The sequence below is a fragment of the Agelaius tricolor genome, unplaced genomic scaffold, assembly GCF_023055355.1.
Source record: "Agelaius tricolor isolate 1412-34295 unplaced genomic scaffold, bAgeTri1.0.p SCAF_9, whole genome shotgun sequence".
NCBI classification, from domain to species: domain Eukaryota; kingdom Metazoa; phylum Chordata; class Aves; order Passeriformes; family Icteridae; genus Agelaius; species Agelaius tricolor.
In genome coordinates this window covers 31,127,302-31,153,227 of record NW_027269269.1, presented here as the reverse complement: position 1 = coordinate 31,153,227, position 25,926 = coordinate 31,127,302, and the positions used below count along the sequence as shown (strand labels likewise).

Sequence of the window (25,926 nt, the reverse complement as noted above, 5' to 3'; positions counted from 1 at the left end):
TTTCATTTACATTAAAAATCTGAGAACAGGGTAACAGTATAGAAGAATACCAGAGCAAAGTAAGACCATGTAGGAAACTTTAAACAATGTTTATATATGGAAAATTAATTATATCAAATAGCCTCATTTCACTTTGATTGTCATTCACTATTACAAACAAACTCATGCCTGAGTACTCTCAAATTAATTGCTCAATCTTCATCAGTACATGTCATATGATTGGTATCTCAATTTTCAGAAAATGTTCCTTGCTTTAAACACCAGATTTAGCAAAGCACATCCTTAACTTTGAAGCAAAATAGAAGCATCCCTTTTGGAAGCAACTAACTGTGTTTATAAAGACTCAGCTGGTTATTTGCATGCCTGATGCTCAAAACAATATGCTAGTCAAGCAAGGACACAGCAAACATCCTGACAGAATTGTACTCAGGATACAGTCACAGAGTTCCAGTAACATTTCCTTATAAACACAAAGAAAAACTAATCAGCTTAACAGACATAAGAAAGCTCGTCTAGAAGTGAAACAGGGATCAAAAGGTTAAATTTCTACAGCTTACAAAGTTTCATCCTACATTTGGTATGGGTAAAAGAAACCAAAAGCCTTAGAAAGTTTCACTAATTTAAGCTTAAATATCTCTCTTAAGCAGTTAGAAACCTACAAAATTCCTCCGTATGTAAGACTTCTATAACGCAATAGCCCCTGAATACCTTCCTGTACACTGCAGTCCATTGACTTTTGTCTTGCAGGGGACAGGAAGTTTGGAACTATGGAGAGGCTCCTGCTCAGCACACAGTCAGTAACAGCTCAATAAGGGGCTGCCCCTGTCAAGGCAAGATTTAATCAACAGTATTTGAAATGTAGTTCAGACTGCTGTGCTAGCAGAATTCATCCAAACATCTCACAGGGAGGAAGCAGACCATGACAAATATTTCTTTTTACTGGCACTATACATAGAGATGAACAGCTGTTACAGTGAGGTATAAACCTGCCTACTATTTTCAGCAGAAGCAGGAGGACAGTCATTCTTTGAGCTCTCTGGCAGTAGATGTTGTTGAACTGACGTGCTCTGTGCTGCTGCTTGGCACAACTTTGGCGTCCACAGAGCAGACTTCCCAGTTTCATGAAAGCTGGCCTTCACTCTGCACTGAAGGGCATAACTGTTAGGGATTCTATACACTGACTATGTGCCTTTCACAGCCCAAAACATGAATGGCAGACTGCAAAAGCCAAAGTGTAATAAACAGTGAAAATGCAAAAAATGTGAATTAAGGTAAGCAGTTATGGAAAAGATGCTGTAGACAGTGTTAGGATGACACAGAAAACCACCTGGAGGAGGCACAGCTTTCCTGCAGCTGGGGGTGCTGGAGCAGGGGCTGCACCCCAGCTTCCACAGCCTCTTACCCCACAGTGGGGATGGCACTGACACACACAGATCAATCCTCACTGGTTTAATTTACCTTATGTTTTAAGGCATGGATTCCCTCACAGCCTGCTTACAAGACTGCTCTGCTTACTGTAGCCCACAGGAAAAGCACTTTCAGAAGCCTGCTGTACCAGCAAACATGGTGGCTAGGGGTATGGCTCCAACAGCAAGCAAATTCAGTGAAGGACCCACTGAATTCTTAAAGAAGTGTTCCTGGGAGCTGCAGTGTCAATAAAATCCTATATTGAGTGAACCATAAGAAACTTCAAAAAAAATACCTGTATTAAAGGAGTCATGAAAAGTTTCAATATATTAAAGTTTCATATGTTGAAGTCGCCAAGTTTAAGAAGCATAAAACTAGAACTGCACACTATTGCTAGAAGAGTTATGTTTCATCATAGGGCATTTAAAATTATTTCACCCTACAGAACAGCTTACTTTGAATGCCATAGACATAACATTTACAGTAAAAACACAAAATATAACACTATGACAAGAAGGAACATAGATATAAATATTTTTAAACATTAGACTATAAAATTTAATTCAACAGCAGCATCAGATTGAGAGTAATGATTATTCAAAACAATAGAGCTTTTCATTGGCAAAAGTTATACAATGTGACTGAAATATTTTATGGAAAAAAATAAACAGAACATTTACATTTGAAATTTTAACTATCTTCAAAAGCTAATGTTTTGCACACTTTTTTTTAACAGAAGGCAATCTCATATTTTATTCTTATATGGTTCTAGAAAAACTTCACACATGGTATCTACAAGTAATTTTTAAGGTGATCTGGAAGCATTATATTCATTTTTACAAGACCCAAACCCAAAATATATAAAGAGGAACCTTATGTAACATTATACATTCTTCTTCATAAAAAACTTAGTTCCCTCTACACACATATTACTTATCCAAAGACTAGTTTATGTCTTTGCTTTCAAATTCTAAATGTGGTAAATTAGAAAGACAACTAAACACACAAGGCAGGGCATGATAATAATGTTCATGTAGAGAACTGAACCATACACACATCTGGCAATTGTGTGGCCTAAGCACAAATAGCAGTATTTCCAAATGTTGGCCAGAAATTATGACACCTTTTATCAAATACAAAGAAGTTACTCAGCAGAGGACTAAAACCCCAAGGAGTTACAATACTTGCTGTATTAAAAAGAGACACAATATGCAGAGTGGAAGAGAAGCATCTCAAATTTAAATCTCTTTGTGCCTGTCAAAATTTAAAGCCAGCTTTCTGTGTTTTACTGAGGAATACACATTTTGCTAACAAACTTGTGCATGTAAATTGTGTTACTGAGGCTACAATTTCACTGTTTGTAATCTAGCGGACTCTCCTTATGTCAGCAGGCATAAAGGAGCAGCTCAGGTAGCTAGTCTTTAGTTACCTTTCCTTGATGACTTGTTTGTATTATAAACTTCCCTTCAGAACACAGTATGATAAACTAAACCTTTGGGAGCCAAAATAAGGGACTGATGAAGAATATCTTTGGAGTTATTTCCAATCAGTAGAAGTACATGTGAATTGGAGACCTGAGTTCATTAGCAGCTCTTCAAAGAAATAAGCATGTCTTACACATCAGAATACATCCTGAGCCTTAAAATGTCAGTCCCTCACTGTGTTATATTTATAGCCTAGCAAATTAATATTCTGATTTTCTAAGCATAACTAAATGCTGCAGCTTAAGAATCTGCATGGTTGATGAGTTTTGAGGTACAACTTTAGAAGGGCCACATTCACCTTCAACATGAACAGGCCACTTACAATGAAAAACTTCCAGGCACTAGTCTCCCATCCTCAGACGTACCTTTCCATGAAATGCCATAGGATTTCCCCAGACTTTCTGTAACTCTACCTTTTCTTACTTATACCTAAACATTACTAACAGTGGTCTCTCTTGAAACATACCTAGACCACAGGTTGCTTCCATGGTTCTTCCCTATTCAGCTTAGGGGTGGGAAAGCCATGTGGCTCTGTCTCAAAGACCTTGCTCTGTGTTCTTTTATTTTGAAAGTCACATGCTGTTTTTAGCATTAACAGGTGTAATAGTCTATGCTTACTGCATGGCTGAAAAAGAAAAATAAGAGAATTCTATTGAGTTTTTACCTATTTACATAATTTTGGTAAGGCTTTGGTCCTCCATCTACAATCTGCTTCTTTGCAGCTCAACTGTACATGTCCTTCTGTATAAAACATACACATAAATTAGCAGACAAAATCAATTACCCTTGCATCATGTTAGCTGCTTTCTTCCCTCCAAAATGGAATTGTGTTAGCTCAACAATTTTTGTAGCTTAAAGACTGAATAGAACTCAAGATGCCTTAGCCACTTCCTCATCACCAGGGAACACCTTTTTCAGTGAACCTTCTCTCACACTACATTCCTCCTCTGTGCCAACATTACCCCATTCTCATAGGTCACCTTACCCAAACTCAAGTGTGCAGGGAGGTCTCCTCCAGTCATTTACAACCAAATTTGTCTGTGTGGCTCTGTGTGCTTTACCCAGTCTGTTTGCAGTTCTACTGTCATCCAGCTGGTATCTATTAAACACATGCAGTGGATCATAGTTCAGCAAAGGCAGCATCAGATGTATCCATATCCCAAAGCTCCCCACAGCTTTCCTCCTCCAAAGAAGGAAAGAAAAAAAAGGTGGCGGGGGAGAAAGGGACTGGAAATCTCTGTTGTCAATAGACTACATCCTGTTAACTTCACTCACATGAGTCTATGTGATACATACTCAGTAAGTATTAAACTGAAACCAGAGTCTATTACAGAAAAAAAAAAAAAAAGAAAAAAAAAAGAAAAAAATCTATCTGATGTCAGCTGCTACAACATTAAAACAGATTATATTTTAGGACAATTATTTATACATAGCTATGACTGCTCTCTGCAAGAACCAAAATAAAGGACACAGACCTTCCCACGAACTTGTGAAAAAATTAATTATTTCTCTCCCCTTGTCTCTGAACAACTGGCTTCAGGTGGCCTTGCTTGAGCAGAGCAAGTCCATCTCTTGAACCATATGATCTCCAGAGGTCCCTTCCAACTTCAGTTATGCAAATCCTAAGATCAGCATGCCCACTTGGAAATCCAAGTCTAACAAGAAATAAAACTGAGGAGGTGACTGTTCAATGCCAACATCATTTTTCAGAAAAAGACTGAATTTCCATTATAGAAAACTAACTAAACAAATATCAACTCAAAAAGGAGTAAGAGATAAGATTCCCACAAAGCCCAACTCCCAAGCTGTGTGAACTGAAGTTTAAAACTAGTTTCTGTGTGTTGTCAACTGCGTCCTAGAAGACTACCTCTGCTCAAGAGTTCCAGCTTGAGAACATTTCTGTACTGAAAATGGAGACACTGGACATGAGACGCTGCAGCATTCCCTGCACTCAGGCAGGCACAGCAACAACAGCCAGCTCCAGGAGAACCACTTCTGTTCTAAGGGCAAGATCTCTTTGAGAACAGCATTTCTTCATTCAGTATAGCTGAAGACAAAATTCAGTGACCTTTGGAAATAAAAACCATTCGATTTAGCTTTAAAACCTCCACTTTCTCATCACAGACTTCTGAATACTTAGATACAAGAGTGGTAATATTAATGTAGGTCTAAAAATGAGTGAGTCATTGATGCCTACTGCACAACTTGGCATCTTTTTCACATGCTGTTGCAAATCATTGCATTGCATCTTACCTGTACTACATTTAACTAACTCAAAAATGCTCTATTTCCTGTTACTGTAGCAGAAACTAAGTCCACTCTCCCATTTTCAAGCAGTTAAAAAGAAACAGTTACAACTGATTAAGTTAACTTACTCCAGCTTTGCTCAATAAACATAATCAGAAAAATCTAACATTTCATGGAAATTTAGTTATGTAATGTGGTTCTGCTATTATTCATTATATCCACTGTGTATATGCTTGATGCCAGGCAATGTCTAAAGAGTTTTTAATCCAGCTTGGTAGCTATCTGCATAAAAAGCAAATTTGTCCTAGTAACTCTACATCGAATGTGCTAGTTTTTCCAGGAAAGATCGTCCTGGTCTTACAGCAAATCCCTAGATCAGAAAGGAGTTTAACAAAAGCAAATATCTTCTTAAGTATCCTCCCCTTTTTAATAAAAATATGGAACAGAAAAATCTTTAGCATGATATAATAAAGAAATCAAAGGAAGAGCCTGAAGAGCTGGAGACACTCTTCCTGGCACTGCTCTGAACAAGCTACATAATCCTAGGAAAATTGGTTTCACACCTCTCTGTATCTCAATTTCCACAATTTCTAGTAGAAGAAAAATCTAAAAGCACTTTTGTATTAAGAACTAAATACCATATAAAATTCAGGAATATGGCCAAAATCCCACTTGTACCTATTTCCCACATAACACTAACAGGTTGGTCTTTGTGTAAAATATATAAACTACTGGCATGTGAGGGTGGGAATCAAATGCTTCCAAGTCTTTATCTACACATTAGAACATTACTAGATATTATTCTGTATCAACTTTCAGAAACACAATACAACAATCATTTTAAAATAATGCTTTAAAAAATGTCTTAAAGTGCATTCATCTTTTGTCAAGTTTTAGACAGAATGAAAACATATATTAACTTTGATATCAACTGTCTTATCATAGAAATTTATTAAAATAATGATGCAGAAATTAAACAGGAGGGGTTTCTTTGACAAAAAAACCTTAGTATTATAAAACTATTTTGATAAGTCAGATATTAAAATTTAGAGCAGTTGCAACTCCAACAGTGAGAAAAGTAATATAATAAAAACCATAGAATGCAACTCTCTGTTTTGATATATTTTGAGTCAGCTGGAGTTACTTCTCCATGCACTCCAATTCGAAACACTTCCATATGACAGAAGCAAAAGCTTGACTTCTTTCATCCTTAATTTGATCCCTACATCAGTATTACACAAAGAGGATAACTTCACTAACTCAAATACATTTGGATTATACCACCTTTCACAGAAACAAAACTGAGTGTTGACAAATTGTGATGCATTGTATTCTTCAGATATATTACTGAGGCAGCCTTTGCCCTGAAAATGAGCACATTTTATCCTGTAAATCAGAAGATGTACTGACATCCAAAAGCACACAACACTAACAACAAACTGGTTTTGGAAGAAGTGGTGGCAGGAGCAGAAGAATCAGCAGTTTTGGGTCTCACAATTCAGATTTCTGGACAGCAGCCATTGTTCAGCATTTCCTTTAAAACTTACAGAAAGGGACAGAAAAAATGAAACCAAAGCACTTTAATTAAATCACTTTAAGTTGAAATGAACACACAACAAATTAGAACTCACTGGTGGGTAAATCAGATTTGAATAGACATTCAGCTGTCTAATAAATCTTGCTTCATTCTTCACTGCAAAGAACACTTCAACCCTCCAACTAGCTTTGATTTAAAAGAGGTACATAAACTAAGTTCAGTCTTCAATTTGGCCACAAATTCCAGATTAAGTAGGTACCATAAACCAAATGGAATCAAATTAAATTACACACTTGAAGCACTCCTTGGAGAGAGATATTGACTAAATGTTGATTTTTCAGGAACAAAACTCTGAGGTCACATATAGCCAGGGGAAATTAAGGCATGTGCATTTTGTGTGTTTTTCTCATGAACTCCTAATAAATTTGACTAACTACTCTAGTTAGCCTACACCTCTATCCATAAAAAGAGATTCAAAGAGAGAGAAATCTGAGGGGTCATTTGCTTTTACACAAACTAAACCAACCATGTGCTACTAAATGTTATAACAAAAAACAGAAGAGTGTTATTCATGTCATGCTTACTGATTTGCCAAAAAGTCACAGGACACAAAGATACCAGGTTCAAGTGTGGGTCAGTCAGGATTTCATGTATCTTGCCTCTCCTTAACTCTTCCTCTGCAAGCTTTTATCCTCTCTGGCCATACCTAACACTTTTTAAGACTGTTACAAGAGCAACACAAAGCCCAGTGTAATATATCCTAACTGTGACTGCACCAAATTCAGTCCACTTACTTAATGAGAAGAAGTAAATTGGTCTTCTTTTAACACTCATCTCTGTTCCATTGCTTTGCCCCACAATTTGCAAACCAAATTTCAAATTAATTTGCAGCTAAAATCTTATTAATAGTTTGTTGTGAACAGAATGGGAACAGAACAGTGAGGAAAGGTTTCCACTATTTAACTTGGAAAGCACAAGTTCAGGCAGTACTTATCCTCTAATGGTTCATGGGCAGATTTCTTCAAACAAATTATACTAGACAGGGTACACTGAATTGTGAAGCAAAGCAAAGCTCTCAGTGTAATCAAGTATCTAAGCTAAAAAGCTAAAGTATGGTTGTTTGAAAATAAATCTCTCTGAACATAAAAATCTAACTAGCCTTTGTAAGACCACTTTGAAGAGTTAAAATACTGTACAAATAAAACTGCCATTCAAACATTAACAACATCAAAAAGAATAAAGTAAGCTTTTTGTGAAGGTCTGGTGAACATTTGCTGGACTGGCAAAATAGAAATGTTCTCTAATTATTCAAAGATGAAAGAGTATCTATTTAAGTGCATGTGATTGTTTGAATGGTCCTTGATGGGACAGCATTATTACTGCTTAGTTCTTGACATTATAAGGTAAAGAGTATATAAAAACTCAGCTGTCAGTGTAAAACTATGTTATAACACTGCAGTCATGGACAGCTCTATCTGCTGACTATATTATTTTTTTCTCCCCAGAGGGCCATACATTCATCCTAAATTCACTGGGGAATCAAGCCTTGTGGAAGAAGGAACCCTAGGGACATTTTAGCAACACTGCAGTGGGAAGGGAATGCTAATTATGAAAATGAGGCAGAACCATTACAGTGGGAGCTCCAGGGTATGTAGGACTTACACAGAAATGAAAGTAGTTGCAAAATAAGAAATATGACTAATCCAAGGCAATTCAAACACCTTTTTCTGTTATCATGATTGGTGTGCATTTTATCGTCCATCTATTTACTCTTGAAAGGAGCATGCTGTTGCAAATGAAAATTAATTTTGTAATATTAAACCCAGAAAGTGTACGGTCTTTATGAAAAACTCCAAAAGGATACATAAAACTAGAATGTTATCAAGTACACTTTATTAAGCAGAATCAAATCTATATGAAACTTAAATTACTCTCAAACTTCCAGAATATCATCAAACACTCAGACTTGCATATGCTCCCATCACTGTTTCAAGTATTATTAGATGGTATCTTAAAAAGTAAATGCCTAAAGAAATTTTGATTTTGTCTGACGCTTGTGTAAGTTCCCTCTATCTCTGATGTGGATCATTCAGAGGAAACATGCAAATATGAGCTTAGGCATCAGCCATAGGAATTTAATCCGACATCAGTGCAGCCAGATGCTAAAAAGACAGAAGCACTTACAAGCATGAATAAATTAAGTAAACAATCACATTTTGCAGATGGAGAAAATAGGACACAGACCTTCTAATCACAAATTACGGCCATCATCCTGCAAAGCTATTTACTGCAGGACACAGTAGTGGCTGGCCATCTATGCACATCTATTGCACTCTAAATTAGATCTTTACACAAGATTTAATGCCTTAGTGACCTGTAGACTTCATTCTAGTCATGCAATTCTCTTGGACTAACGTTAAAAGGAACTCAGACTACAGTGATTCATCTAACAGAAGGGCAGTTGGATTGCATACCCAACACATAAATGTGTTATGAACCCTGCTGGTTACCTGATTACATCAAAGACCAGGTCATCACCTGGGTCATTATTTCCCCTGCAAACTCCACCCACTCCCAGAAAGGTTCAAAAGGTTACACTAGTGCTTGCTTCAGGGTTTAACCTCTCCAGCTTACAGAGGATCAGTTCTTGCAACATCTGGGCTCATTGTCCTTTGCAGTCAAAGTTTCAGGTTCCAGAAGATACTTCGAAGTTTGGGGAGGGGTTATGGTTAGTTGGTGGGAGTATACAGACAGGGTTTCAGAACAGAAAGTCTCAGGTTTCTGTCAATACAATATTCCTTTATCAATATTAACAGGTGTTTCCTAAGGGAGGCACAAAAAATTAAGGTCAGCAATTTGCATACTTGCTGTCACTATGCATATTACCTGATGTATTGCACATCTATCTCCTCTCAAGAGGTTCAAGTAAGTCACAAACAGGATTCATTCCATATGAAACAATAATTAGAATAATCTACCACTGCAGAAATGTGGGACCACTGGATGTGCAGAGCTGCACAAGAGCAGTGTTTTTACAGATATGTCCCACCCACCAATCTTTCCTATCAGGGATGCAGAGAGCAGCTCTTTCCAAGGGTGTTGGTTCTCAACTCGGATTTCAAAATGTGGAAGAACATTGCTTTGCTTATCTTCAAACTGCAGGCTTGTCTTGTTGAACCCTTGTCTTGTTGCTCAGATGAAACCATTTGACATTTATATGGAGGGTTGTAGATGGCATTCAGCTAAAGAGGGCTGAAAACACATTCATTTAAAATATAACTTCGGTCCAGCAAATACAATCACACATAAGTAAATCCCAAGCTATAACATAACAATTTTCTACAGCATGTAGCTTTTGAAACTATAGGAGAAAGTTATTGTTCCTGCACACAAACTGAAATGTTTGAAGTCTGCCTGTTTCAACATCCAATGTGAACTCTGCTCCTACACAGCCACCCACATGCTATAGAATCAGCATGTCCTGTCCCATGGCTTGCCCTGCTGAGTGTATGAAACAAGATGGTTTCTTAATTAGGCAAAGGCTTCCAGCAAGAAAAGATTGTAACTTGGGGGAACACAGTTTAAATACTGTCACAGTTTAAACATGCTACAGACTTACCCCATTTCTCAGTATATTAAAAAAAGTCTCATTTGACAAATAAGGGAGGCACCAATTAATTATAGACTATTACAGTGATAGAACCTCAATCAGCTGAAAGAAATTCAGTGAAACTGGAGGTTGCCCATACTCAAACACGATTACTAGAAAAACATAACTGCTGTACAGCTTAGACAACAGTCACAAGCCCAAACCCAAGGCCATCTTTTTTTACCACAAATCCCTTACGATTCCTCAAAAATAGTGGCATCCACTATAGCTTCAGGACACTTAATGATAAGGTACTGCTTCAGAGTTAAGAGTCTATCATGACAATAGACCTCTAGATGTATTCCATTCAATTTGCATACAGTAATTTAATTCAGCTTATATTCACCTGGCAAAAAGTCATACTTGAAAACTACAATGGCTGACACTTTGTGTAAAGTTCCATCACAGACAACTTTCACATGCAGGCTAAAACAAGGCTCTCAAAATAGAGAACTATTCTGGAAATGCTGACACATCTTTAACACTGTGAGTGGGCGCCAATATAATACACACATTGTGTACACATATGTTGCTGACTTCCTGGGAAGCTTAGCTGAAAGCCCACATGGTTGATGTGGGACAGCAGGAATGCCTCTTTGAAAGCACTCACACTGCTTATTCATAGTATCTCAAACAAAACCCAAGGCATATGGTAAAATTATGCCATTTCATAAAACAGCACTCACAGCAGTGAACAATCCTTTTGAATCAAAATTGCCCTAGACACTTCAACAAAGAAAACACCACCTTGATGACAGAATTTACACACAATAGCAAGCATTCAAATAAAAATAAATCTTAAGAGCTAGTATTGCAAAGGTCATCAACAGTTTAATAGTGAGTTATATCCATCACAAAAAACCCTACTTCACTTGTTCTTTTTCCACTAAAGCACACACCCACTATGGAGGGTCAGACTCCCCAAAGAACAATGAAACAATAGATGGACCATCTGCTGTTACACAAAGCAAATTGAAAATCCAGGAATAGAATATATGGGAGCTATACTAAAATGAGCACTACCTTTCCATTTACCTTCACTTCAAATTCTTAGCTAAGCTTTCAGAAACAAAAACAAGAAAGGCTACCACACAGCAAAGCTATAAGAGAGAGACACAAGTATAAATAAAGGTAAAAAAGAACATGAAACATCGTTGAGACTTTTTTTTTCCTTTTCTTGGCAATTCTAACCCATACACCAATTTTCCAGTGACAAATACTCTTCCTGCTGTTAATACAGCAAATGGCTGGCATGCACGGAACTGATGTTCCACAAGGATATAGAAGGATGTGACAGGTATCTTAAATTGCATATCCATGAATATCTACAACTTAAACATCTTCACAGCCGTCAACTGATTTTACTCTAAGGTTTACTTGTCATTGCCCCCTCCTAGCTTATTTAGATACATCAAGTACATGGCAAACAGAACTCTTTAACAGGCTTAAAACAAGTGTGAACAAATAATTGCACAAGGAAAAGACTGCCCTGGAAAGACTTTCTGCACACTACAACATCACTTGAAAACAAAGCACAAATAAACAAAGCAACAGCACATTTACATGGCTCTTTTTCCCAACAGGTGCCTCAAACTGGTGTAACAGATATGACTCTTCTGTTCCATTATGTTTGAAGTATTTAGCCCCTAGACACTTTTACCATGTTAAAACAGAATCTAAGAGATGGGTTTTCCTCTTTTTTGTTGCTTTGTTTACTCTGAGTAAACATAAGCTAGTTTATTTCACTAATATTACCCTTTCCAGTAGACTGGGTGCACTGGGCTTATAAGTTTTGAGAAGATATGTCAAAAGTCCTTTCAGTAATTCACTCCAATAGTAAACTGCATTCTCAGAAATCATTAAACAAAGAACTGATTTTTAGAACAACATCCAAAAATCTGTCCTCCAAATTCATTTAAAGATATATTGGAGGATTATAAAACTACATTTATCTTTTAGGTTGTTCATGACAGTTTAGCATCAATAACACTAAATTCATGCAGCACAAACAAATGAAAACCCTGAAAAAACCTTTTGCACTTTCAGAAAAGCATTTTGTATTCATATTCCTCTTGAGCCACTAAAAAACTGGTATGTGGTATTCAAACACTTCTCTTCCTGGCATTGAGGTTCATTAAAGATTATTCCAAAGTGACTGCGAAGATCCATGATCCTCACAGAACAGCTTCGCACCCCCATTCTTCTTTCTTCCTCCCAATGGAAGTGGAAAAATGAGAGAAAGCAAGTCTTCCTCAGTGGCACTTCATAAGGCAGGATTCCTTTCAGACAATCATTCCAAGCCTGTCAGTCATTCATGGGTGTAGTTAATGCACCCACATAAGCACAGACTGGAGGACAGCTGGGCACTGACTGGGTCACCCTGCTCCATCCTGCTGAACACCCCCCAGAGGAGCACTGCCTTCTTGCATGGCTGTGCTCTGTAAGTGATTAGAGCCCCATTCCTCATAGGGCATTAATTATAGGGATTAACAGTAAAAGGAAACACATGAACAGGATGCTACATACTTTTGGGTTTGTGTGGCTCTTTTTTCTTTTTTTCCTTTTAATCTTTGTATATTTGTTACAGCTATGAATTAAAGAGTAAAAAGGATGTGCAGAGATCTGAACAAAATAGTACAATACAATCTTCCAGTCTGCCATATTAAAGAAGCACATTTAAAAAAAATACTGGAGGAGAGGATTTCAGCCTGCTGACATATGAGTTTCTAAGCAAGACAAAAAAAAATTGGCTATATGTGCCACATCTTCTGTATCTTCCCAATTTCAGCACAGAATATGTATCATTAAGCTGTAAAACCACTGGAGCATTGGCCACTGGGAATGAGCTGTCAGTAAGATGCACTTATGAAGTGGATTAAAAATTCTTATGAAGCTAGAACACACACAAGCCTTTATCAGCACTCCTATCTCCCACCATTAATCTGCTGCTATAACCAAAAAGCATGCAACTGTAAATGCTACTCTTAATTCTAGAAAAACCTGGAACTGCTGTACTGTAAATTAAATGGCATAATACTTACATCTAAGTGACCTACTATGACTCAGGCAACCAGTAAAAAATAACCTAACTAGACATAAAGCATAGCTGTTCAAACTCAGAACAAAAAATACAGAGACAGCCTATTCATTATGACCAACTCAGCATTATTGAGTTGATCTAGCAACTGAATATGTGCTTTTCCTATTATAGGGTTTCAGAGCTGAGGGCTAGAACAATATTTCATTTCAAAAAGATTAGGTTTTTTTTCCAGTATTTTAAAAGCAAATACTTAGAAATGAAGAGACAAGAACAAGCTAAGTTAACATAACATAGACATCTCCTTTATTGCTGGCACATTAGGCAAGCAGATGTTCTTAACAGAGACTGTCATCATTTTTAATGACAAACAACAGTTGGAACACAGGTTCTCCACTTCAGGATTTTCACAACAGGCTGTATATTTGAACAAACAGAAATATTTTCAGGCTCTATTTGTGGCATTATATCTTCTTTTAACATGCCTGACATTTATAGAGTATTAAATACAACTTACATGGCTCTACCCTAAGTGTGCTGATGGAAGGCTTACACACCATATTTGCTGAAACTTTTAACTTTGACTTTAAAGAAATCATTTTTCTTCTCTCAAAACTAAGTGTTCTCCAAAAATAAGAATGGTGCTCAGGGATTTTAGTACTAAACCTTCAACTAATCTGGTAACATGATAATTTAATTTTTTACAAGTTACACAATGACTTATTCTCTATAGCCCCATAAACTTTTCAAAATGCTGACATGAAAAACATCTGAAGGTGTTTGTCTTTTCACATTCTCCCACTGGAGAGCAGTTAGAACTAAAGGCCTACTCTAGGATATGCACCTGTCAGGTCTCACCAATTAATGACTGCTTTAAAAAAAAATTGAGCATTGTTCTAATAAATCTTCTTGGGTACAAAACGTTTTATTACTGATCCTGCATTTCACACTTCCCATGACAGACATTCATGACTCAGAATCAACTCCAAAATGAGTTCACAAAATATTCTGTTGGCTAAGGACCATTTTCCATTGGAACAATTTGAAAACAGACGCTAATACATTTGTCTGTCTTACATTAATGCCCTTAAACTTGTAACAGGAGGCAAATTTTTTCTCATGCAGTCATTTCTTAAACAGTACTCTATTACCCAAAATGTACTATTTTAAGCAGGATAACTAACAAATGAACTTATCACCTCTTTAAAAGTAGCAAGATTTCTGATATAGAGGCAATTAAGGTGTTTGAGTTTTTTTCAGGAAAAAGACTTTAGTAAAAGCCTTCAGAACATTACTGAGGCCTAGCACACACACACACACACACACGAACACACACGCAGACACGAAACAACTAAGATGATTAAAATGTTTCTTTGTTTTTACTGTAACCAAGACTAGAATTTGTCACAGAATAATCCTCTACACAAGCTAGGGAATGATCACAGATTCTCCACTAAGTATGTAGGTTTCACTTCTTTGAATGTGTGTCCTGGTTGTGGACAGGGTTCATTCTTACAGTAGCTGGGATGGGGGGCATGGCCAGCTGGGATGGATGAGCTCCACACTCTTCCTTTTGTAAGCTTTTGTTATTAACATGATTACTGCTCCTGCTCATTTTCTTATCTCATTGCAGCTTCCAGTAAATTGTTCTATCTGTGCCTTTTGTGCCTCCAGTTCTCCTCTCCAACCTGCTGCAGCAGGGAGGGACAGGGGAAAATGACGGGAGCAAGTGGTAGCATGTGGTTTGTGGAAACACTTAACTAAGGAATATCTTTCTTAAACCAAGAACATAAGTTAGTCAACAGACATTAAGAAAAAAGGTGAACACTGTGCCCCAGATATAATTATTCAGCATTTTCAAGAGACCCTTATTTTACTTGCTCATAAACAAGCCTATGGATCCTTCTCTTTCTGCCATCAGTACCCCTTGTCTGATCCAATCCTGCAATATGTCAAGTACTTTCTCAAGAGTCTTGATATTCTCCGCTGTTGGTCATATCAAGATAAACAGACACAGTGCAATATAGTGTATTGGAGCTCAGGAGACTGAGAGAGCAGCTAATCAGGAGCTGATAAGACTTCCACACCTTATTATTCAGTATTCCTGCCCACCAGGAGATATTTGCATTGGGCAAGGTAGATGCAAAACTGGGGCTAATATTTAAAATGAGGTATGGTTGTGGATTTTATTTCTAAAAACACATTTATTCAGTACCACAGACAAAACAAAGTAAGGCTCAAATTACTATTAGTGATAACTTTGAGTAAAATAAAGTAATCTTGGAATTAATAAGGTAATCTTGACACATTTTTGCTACAGATTGTAAGAAAATTTCCTTTTTTATTGTTGCTTCAAATTTCAACTGTTTCACTGTTTTATCTTACAGGAAAGCAAGGATATGTTTTGTGAACTCTCCCACAAGTGGTATCAAATAGAAGAAAAAAATTAAATTTCATTATTTTTCCCCAAATTTTTTCTCCCAGTGTAGAGTCAGAGCTTGCCAAAAATCAGCTGAAGACTAGCTCATCAGGAGGGCTGTCCAGGTCCCCAGTGGAGTCCTGATCTATACAATGCATCAGATACCATATTGAAATTTCATCTCCACTGTTTGACCATTTAAGAATCATAAAGTCCTCTTACAGAAACATCACAACAACCTCATTCATACAGAAATTAAATTTAGCTCAATCCATATGCTAGCATGTACTATAATCTTTCATTGTATACCCCAGAAATGTGTTTCTTAGGCATCTGCTACTTCTATGTTTCCCCTTTAGTTTATTGTCTTATATAGTAGGAAGAAATACAGTTAAATCTACCTCTACATTGGATACACCAGAAGAAGTAAAGTAATAATTATTGTGACCAAATATACTAAAATAAAGAACCAATTACTTCCTCACCAATTTTCTGATCTGCCAAGATATTTGCAAGATATAAATACAATAAAGTTAATGCAATGTTCAATATGTATTTCACTTCACACAATGTTAAACATTACATAATGAAAGAGAATATGGGGAAAATTTTCCATTATGAGACAAGATTGCTCCTTAATTCCCATATGAAATCTGAGCAAATGATGCTGAAAGTATTCACTGTTTCATCATATCCTAGAGACAAATATAAAAACATTTCAATAATGAATACCTTGGTTGCACTCAAGCAGAAAGATTAAAAATGTTTTTAGTCATCTACATTATTAACTAGAAACTGATGACAGTCACCTGGTTGCTTGCTCAGAAAGTTTTATCCCTCACGTAAATTCACTTACTGACTTCTTTTTCCATCTGCACTATGGGTTAAGATGTACTTCTTTTCAGAGTTTACTCTTCGTCCTTTGTATGGATTACTCATCCTGCTTATTTGGTTTTTTTTTACAGTTTTGTTCATCGCAGTCTTTTTTTTTGTGTAAATATCACATTTTCTTTCAAATCAAGCAAATTATATTCCTAAACTCAAGAGAATATGCTTTAAAATTATTTGGAATTGCTCAGTATAAAAGAATGAAACATGCCAACATATTCATCATGCAAGCAACAAAACTGTTTTGTGCATACAACAGCAAACCTACATTTTTAACAACAAATCCTTGTTCCTCCAATACAAATTAAGCATATTAAAGCTTTGTCTCATTCTAGAGCATGCACAGTATTATTGCACAATCTGTAAAGACAAAGTTAGCTTGCAAATGTGCAGCCACTGATAAAAAGACTTGCTAAATAGTTATATTAACTCTGTTATTTTTAGTATGATTCAAGTAAATTAACTTTATTAATATTGAAGCAAAGAACAGAATAGGAAGAAAAAAATTTAAGTCAAATGATCACAAAGTATTTTTTAAATTCCATGACATTATCAAAATGTCAAAATATCACCTAGCATGCCAGATTTCAATGAATGGAATACAGTAGTTCCATCCATCAGCTTTTCCATCAATATCCTACTCTGTCATTTTTGTTTTGAACTAAAACTTCAACTGTGTTAATCAAAACATATACTGCTACTTTTTCAGATGAAGGTTATTTCTTAATCTTTACAGGTTAATGAAAATGTCTTTACTATAGGTTTGATACATAGCAAGTATGTCTTCTAGGCTGGTTTTTTGATCAAGCATTCCTTGGACAAAGGATTACCACTACAGCACGTTGGATTTTACAAACTGGCTTTACTTAACTTTCAAAGAGCTTTTGTTTTTCTAAACAGCAAGTGTAGCACTTGAAAGTGATTATTCCCAATCTTTTCTTCATCTTTTATAGAATAAAAGCAGACTTTTATTCTTTCATGTTTCTAATTTTTGATGGAAAACAATGCCACAGAAAATTAAGAAAAGGAAACCATTTCTTTTTATAGCCTAAAAATAAAATTATGTGCTTACAAGTTTAGGCATACAATTCATAAAAATGGATCCTTTCTCCTATAATCTTCCTTGTGTTCCTGCTTGCATGGCAAGTAGCTTCCATCATGCAGGCTAGTGTTGAAGGCATCCTAAAACAAATACCTTATCACTAAATATAGAATACTTCTGGAGATAGAGAAGCAGAGACCACATTTTCTAAAAATCAAATGCACATAGAAAAGTGATTGATGAAAGATGCATTCAGGTCCATTACAGGAGACTTTGTCACTACATGCTAAATTCAGGAGTCAGCGCTGCCTGCTCCTCAGAAAGTTCCCAAAGTTGCTAACTTGGGCTGTATCGTACCTAAGAACACAGCTCTATTTATAGTTGGTGACCATGGTCTGCCTCCACAAGCACAGCTGCTCCCTATACAGACCCTGCAGGCAAGTATGGAGAAGAGATGTGAGACACAGAACTGTTGCAGACCAGAAATGGGTTCTGGTATCCTCACTGCAATGAAGTATTTTCAGACATCTCTGACCAAAAGAACTGTATGTTCAGAAAACCACCTACTTCCCCCAGTTCATTGTGCCATCCCATATTATGCTCTAAAGAGAAATTGAAATCATACAGAAAATTATGTCAGTCATTTTGCAACAGTCATTTTGTATAATCTTAGCAGCAGAACTATCATTAGCTTTATCATAAAGGAAACTAATATATGGAAAGCCGACAGGACTGATTCCCCTAACTGTGCTTTTTGAGAGCTTTCACACCTGCCCAAAATGGGTATAAATGGTATGGCACCTTAAAATTTGGCAAGAGCATCATGCACGTTTTCATAAGGCATAAATAATAATAAAAAATGCTGTTTGATTTTATAAGAGTAAAAAGTAAAAAAAATGTGCACATATCTCTCCTCTACACAACTAGATATGAATCAAGGATCTAAATCAATTATAAGAATTTACAAGCCATTATTTTTTCATTAGGATCTTTTGTGGTTTTAGAAATCCTTGTCTTGCTCTGCAATCTGAATAAATAGTTGCCTCTAAGTAACTCTGGTACTAATACTTCCTTTGTTCTCATTTGACAATACCCACCCCCAAGCACTAAAGATGATAAAAAAAAAATCTAAAATTCAAATACGGCCTTACAACAACTGCAGTCACACAGCCTGTTTGCATTTATGCTGAGAACAAGTTGTCATAATACTGCTCTACCATTTGTAACCTCCACGCGTTCTCACCTGCCCTCTGCAACAAGAGCCTCTTTGTCTGAAAAGTGTGTTTGTGTAACATTCCTTTTTTAATTTAAACTATAACCAAAAATAGCAAACAGCTTGTGCTCCACCAAAACTGCACTGAAGCTCAACTACTCATGTGAGTCAGGTACACCAAAGAGTTTATTAAAGCTGTTTGGTTTTACATCACATCTAAGGAACAGGAGGGGAGAAGAAGGTGGAAATTATCACCATAACATAAAAGCTTAAAAATAAAAAATTCATTGCATTTCCTCCTCCTATGCAGCCCCATCTAATCAGTCATGCACTCACTTTTCCTCAGAAGAAGCCTCTTTGTTAGAGGCTATTTATTGTAGCCAAGTTCCATTCCCAATTACCTTATTATACATTATACATTTAAAGAAAAGGTGCCCTCCTTTTTCTAGGGACACACAGGAGCAATGGGCCAACACTCCAGAAGACTTTCAAGCAGAGTAAGGCAACTTCTTCTACTAAAAATCTAGTGAAGGAATGATCTAAAAATACAGGTAAATAAATACAAGAGGGAAAAAAACCAAATACTAGATTTCTTTCTCTCAGCTTCAGCAAGACTAGAGTAGAATGGTCAATATATTACATCTCTAAAATGTATTGACAGTTTAAGTTTAGGGATTTTTATATCATATTAAGCAACAGACTGATGGTATACTTGGCTTAGAGGAATTTACTGGAGACCAAAAACTACATAATATGCTTGGAAAACAGAACAAATCACAGGATACCAAAGAGCCCATAACTTTTATTCAACAATTACCAAGTTATCTATATGATGTCCACCAAAAGCCAAAACTGGCTCTATGAAAAGAACCACTAACAACATCCTTTTCTGAATCTGTACATTCTATTTGTCAAACAAAAAAACATCAGCCAAAACAATCTTAACTTCTCCAAACAAAATCATCCTGAATTAAAACATTACTCTTCCTGATCCTTCCCACAATCAACAAAACCTGCTCTGCCTGGAGACACAAACAAGTTATGAAGCTAGCTAAGTTATAAACTTCCTAAATTCCTATAAATAAAACAGCAAGGTTGTGATATAAGCGGAGGTAATTCAAGGAAGCAGAGTAAGTTACCTCACACCACAGGACAGAAGTACACAAAGGGCTACTGCATTACAGCTGGCACATCTGACACCCATCCTGATACTATTTTAACCTCTTATCAAGTCTGTACTATCAAATTAAGGAGAAATAGGTGAGAAATTTCTGCAGCAGAAAGAACATTGTGTACTTTAATGCACCAGTTCAAGGACTTGATCCAAGAACCATAACTGATCACAGCAGTCAACACAGACTTAAGGATGAGGAATGGAATACTCCATAAACTCAGTAACACCCATGAACAGTAACAAAGGAGAACTTGATCTATCATTTGAATTGCAGGTACAAGACCTCCTTAGGAGACTTGAGAGACTATAAGAATTCTGCACCAACATTTAAACAAGCTGTACAATATAGAAACACATAATTTGAATCAAGACACCAAATGCCCAGATGCACAAGAGAATTTAATAAGACTTTCTAGACAGAAACAGAAGTGGTATTATGATCATCTTGAAGGACTTCTTTGACTCTGACATTTCCTTCACACACATCTTCCTACACTGACCACAAAATCACCACAGGTCTTCTCCTCTTGACATCTTCATCTGTACCATCCACTACTTTAGAAATATCTAATCTTCCTCTTCTGGAATACCACTTTAAAACAAACAGCCAACCAACTCTGGCTGAACCAAGGAGCATTTTAAGAGATTATTAAAAACAAGTATACACGCTGGTTTTATACTTTTCTGCCTCTCCTCATATAAAGGGCCTATAGCAGAAGGTGAGCAATATTAAAAGTCAGAAAATAAGTTCCATTTAAAGACATTCTTCTAAGGAAATGATTTACAGGAAATCCCACTTGTCTCCATTAGTAAGAAGTGAGGACTATGTCCAGCACCTTGAATGAATCCAAATGTAATCTCCCCAGTGCCACCTTATTCCTCCTATACTCTTATTATTATAACTTCTGTGCTTGATTTCTACACCTGGATAACACATTTGTCTCAAAAACTGCCATTCAACAGAGTTTTTATTTTTTCTGAATGCCTAATTCTGGAATACAGCAAAAGGGAAGGAAGTTTGGATTTCACTGAAATGATGCTTTCCAGCTTTAGTTTACTTCCCAATAAACAAAGGGCAAAAAGAAAAGCAATGCAAAGAAGAAAAGACAACCCCAAAACCTTCAAAGACACAGAAAGCCTTTTAAGAGTAGATGAGTCTGAACCAGTAATTCTAATAAGCTTGTGTTAATAACCTTTCAAAAAGTAAAATCTGTGACAAAAAGGAAAATTACTTCATTCACAGAAAGACTTCTGTGCGATCTAGATCTAGTACAGTTTACAGAACTTACTGGACATTATATCTTATTTCATTAAGAAGAAGACTAAAAGGACATAATTTTGTAGAAGACACCATACTCAGAAAATGAAGCAGTTAAACACAAGAAACAAACTTGCAAACCCTATTTTCCCTTAGCAAGACTCATCCAACAGAGTACAGAATGGCAGTACCAACTACTCTTAAATGGCTATCATATGTGTTTGATATGGAAACAAGATACTGTGGCAGTCAGATTATGTACAAATGGCTGACACAAAAGCTTACACTGCATTAGTGCTGCTTCTCTAACTTGTTTCATCCAAAGGATCTTGAAAACTAAAATTTATGATAAATTATTCACAATAGAGTAATTTTTGTGTCATCACACAAATAAAATCACATGCATATTGGCACTGGTTCCGAAATGTACCATCACTATCGAAAGGAAGATTAGTCAATAATGCTAATAGGCTAAAATGATACCAATCAGATTTATGAAGAATGAAGCTTTTCTCTTTTCCATGATGCCCTTTTATCCAGAAACCAAAACAGAGTAAGAATGAAAACCACAGGAACTGTCCAGGTGCCAACATTTGCCTTACCCTTTTTTTAAAACTGACTATTTCCCAATAATTCTACTACAACTTGACTACAATTTGACAGTCATTTTGGAAGCATCTTCAAAAACACAATCTTAAAATGATCACTGCTACAATTACACTATAATGCTAACAAATAAGGTCAATGCAAGCATATTTGGAAGCAAAGAAAACACAATAAAAACTTCTTTTGCTAAGTTACGAAGAATTAGCAGGATCAAGTATATTGAAGCACTGCTTAGCAGGGCTCAGATACTGCATCATATGGCTCAGCAAGCAAGGACACCTTAATTCAACTTAAAACTAGGACATACATACAGATAAAGCATCACCAGTAGATGAAAGAAGATGCACTGAAATCATAAAGAAATAGACTTACTTGGAATGACATGGGTCATGATCTAATGAAGTGATGCTTACAATTTTTTTGTTTTAAGTCAGATTGCAATCTGTACAGGAAACACTGCTAACAATTTGAACATAAGAAAAACATTTCTATTATGCTCCAGAACTCCATCAGTTAGGCAAAATAAGATAGCTGTCACCTTCTGAAATACTGATTTTAAAAGCCTGAAATAATAATTATGATTCAGTGCACTTCGTTAGTATGATTTGTTTTAAAATCCTTCCTCTCCAACCATCTCACAAGAATGACCCAAATAGACAACTACACCTTCTTCAAAGAAAGCACACCTGTGCTTCACAAAAAATGTCCTTCTATCATCACTGTTACCCTAACACAGGAAAAGAAATGGGTAACTGGAAAAAAGCAACTCTAGCAACTAGAGTTACTAACATACTGCCTGAATGACTGTACAGAGCTCACAGCAAGTAGTTTTAAAAAGCGACACTCAAATTTGCTTTAATTTTTGCTAACTTTAAGCAAACCTGTAACTAGATTAAGGTTTCATACAACACAGGTAAGTCAATAAAACCCGCTTATATAATCAAACTACTTCTGTCAAATTTCCCTTGTCATAACAAGTTCATATTTCCTTTGAAGCACAATGACTTCTGTCATTCTTCATACACCAAATGGGATACCTAAAATAGGCAGCAATAGGCTCAGTGATAAACAAATCTTTCAAGAGTTCTGGTAAGAATGCATCTACAGTGAAAACATGGCTTTACACACCTACAAATTCAAACACAAAAAACATTCAATCATCAAAATCTTTACTGATCACTAAAATACCTTAAATAGTGTATTTTGCTCCTCTTAGAGCATTTTTGCTAAGTATATTCACACCTGGACAGTTCTGATGTTACAAAAAAAGTCCTTAGGTGTCAAGCAAATTTCAGACACCCTACCAAGCCCAAAAGACTACCACAGTAGACTGAGTAGCTATAATCATTGCCAAAGATCTGGAAGGAACATATGGACAATTCAAACATAACAGCAGTGACATTTACAAGAATGTAGACATTTCACTACTTCTACCAACAATTTCACCAGCTGTAAAACTACACTGTCACCATGCCTGCCTCAGAGCTCAAGTGCAGACAGACAGAAGAGCAGGAATTCAATCCTCCATTCACTTGTAATCTCATTCCCCACGATCTCCTTTAAAAAGAGGAGACTTCAGAAAGAGCAATGTCTCCTTCATTTGCATAGATTTACAGTAATACCACACAAGGTAAAGACTAATGGCCACAACAGCTTTGTATCCCTCTCTTGCCAAAACAAGATTGCAGATCTTGCACGGAATTTCCTGAGATACTATTTTTTAAAATATTAGGCAATCAAATCAAATATTAAAAACTTCTTCAGTTACCACCACGAGTGCAGATAAAGTGGACATAAATTCCTTTTATTAAAACTGAACCATTGCAAATCAAGAATCCATTAGATTTCTGAAAAGGTTTCACAGCATGAAACTAACATTATCATTACCTCACCATAAAATCACATAATATCTGAAAAAAGTGAATATTGTTTTGCTTCATTCCATCACTTGTGAAAACTCTAAGTCAATATTCATCATGGCTCCCAAAGTTTAAGGATCTAGGGTAGGGAGGGACGTCATGCTCAATCCAAGTGAACAGTCACTCTCTCTACCACAGGAAAAACTACATACTGTAAGCCCTGTGAATAAGTAATTACAATGAAATGAATGTTTTATGAAGGAAATGCACTTGGTTTTAAAGGTCACAAAGCAACAGATTAGAGCATACAGTGAAACAAATCCAGCAAATTACTGATTGAACTGCAGGGTCAATGAATCCAAGCAATAAATATTTCTGCTCTTTGAATAATTAAAAATGTCAAAACACAATGACTGCAGACAACAGTGTTAAGAATGCACACAGACCAAATGATCTACTTCACATTTAAGTATTTAACTTACCTGTCCTGTGACTGCTCTTCATACATTCTTTCCTTTCCTTCTTTAAAGAGTCTTATGGCCCGTTTGGATTTTTTCATAAGGCTGTCAATGTAGATTTTAAAATACTCATTCTCGCTGAGTTGTGCAAGTTTCTGGTTGTCATCATATTTGCTCAGTATAAGTCGCAAATGTTGGTAAGTATCAGGTAGAATGTCAAGTATGTAAGGTGGGCTGTTTTTGAGTTGAAGCTTTGGGTTTTGGCACAATCTTACCTATAAGCAAAAAAAAAGAGGATGTAAAAGACAAGAAAACCATTGAGACAAAAACTGATCTGATATTTTCCAATTTATCAGGTATAACATACTTCTCTAGCCTCCAGTCCCAAAGAATTAAATCCTACTTCATTTATATTCTGTGAAATTCCAACATAGTCTCTGTCATGGTTTGAAATTTTGCCTCTCTAATGTCAAAAGAGGCAAAATTTTACTTAATCTTGTCACATCTATAAAAAGCAAACAAGCTTACCTACATGTTTTGTGAGTTTGCCCTGAAAGTATGTCTTTTCCTGTCTAATATATGCTAAGGAGCATATCAAAACACAGCATGCAAAAATGCCAAGAGCAGTACTTTCAAACAGATCTGTTTTCTGCAGGTTAACTTAGCTACAGGTGTTTAAGTATCTACTAAGAACTGACATAAATTACTTTGTCATCTACTGGCTCTCTTTATCCAACAATATAGCCTCTGAGACCCTAGGGAAATTTAATTTTGAAAGCTCTGCACATAAGAAAATGGTCTGAACTGTGATAGTGCTTCAAAAGTTATTACCTACAACAGACAGACTTTGGGTCACTCAAAAACAGATATTGTAAACCAGGAAACAAAAATATTATAAAGTCATTGTTTTCCAGCTCCTGGCTGGAACAGAAGTTCAGCGCTTGGCTTTTGGCTGGGTGAGGAGGCGCCCACCACAGCTTCTTTCTCATTCCCCTACCCACAACGAAAGACTCGTATGTCAAGACAAGCAGAGGGAGAGATCATTCATCAAACACTGTCACAGGTACTTAATATTAAGATACTTAGCCTTGACTAAGGGAACTTAATTCATTTGATTAATAAAACCAAACCTTAAAAACACATTCCACCCACCACTCCCTCCTTCTGGGACCTAATTTTATGTTCCACTCTACCTCCTCCCCCACAGTAGCAGAGTGAACAGGGGCTGTGGTCAGTTCATCACTCCTTCTCTCTGCCACTCCTCCCTCCTCAGTGGGGGAACTCCTCACACTCTTCCCTTGCTCCAGACAGGGGTCCCTCCCACAGGAGACAGTCATCTTTGAACTTCACCAGCATGAGTCCTCCTCACAGACCAGTTCTTCACAAACTCCTCTAGAACATATCCAGTTCTTCACAAACTCCTCTAGAACATATCCCCTCCATAGGGTGTAGTCCTTCAGGAACAGACTGCTCCAGCATGGGTCCTCTGCAGGGACACAAATTCTGCCAGGAAACCTGCTCCAATGTGGGCTCTCCTCTCCATGGGACCACAGGTCCTGCCAGGAGCCTGTTCTAGCACAGGTTCCTTAGGGTATCACAGCCCACATCAGCCTGCTGTGTCATGGGGTCCTCCATGGCTTACAGTGAA

At 36.6% G+C, this 25,926-nt stretch overlaps 1 protein-coding gene across 2 annotated transcripts in view; it reads right to left on the bottom strand.

The window, feature by feature from the left end:
• Positions 1-25,926, bottom strand: part of CBLB (Cbl proto-oncogene B) — a 128,551-nt gene that overhangs the window by 93,125 nt on the left and 9,500 nt on the right. For both annotated transcript variants that reach the window (XM_071433501.1, XM_071433502.1), the window contains exon 3: positions 24,303-24,553. In XM_071433501.1, the coding sequence (XP_071289602.1) occupies positions 24,303-24,553 (251 nt within the window). The remainder of the gene's footprint in view (positions 1-24,302; positions 24,554-25,926) is intronic.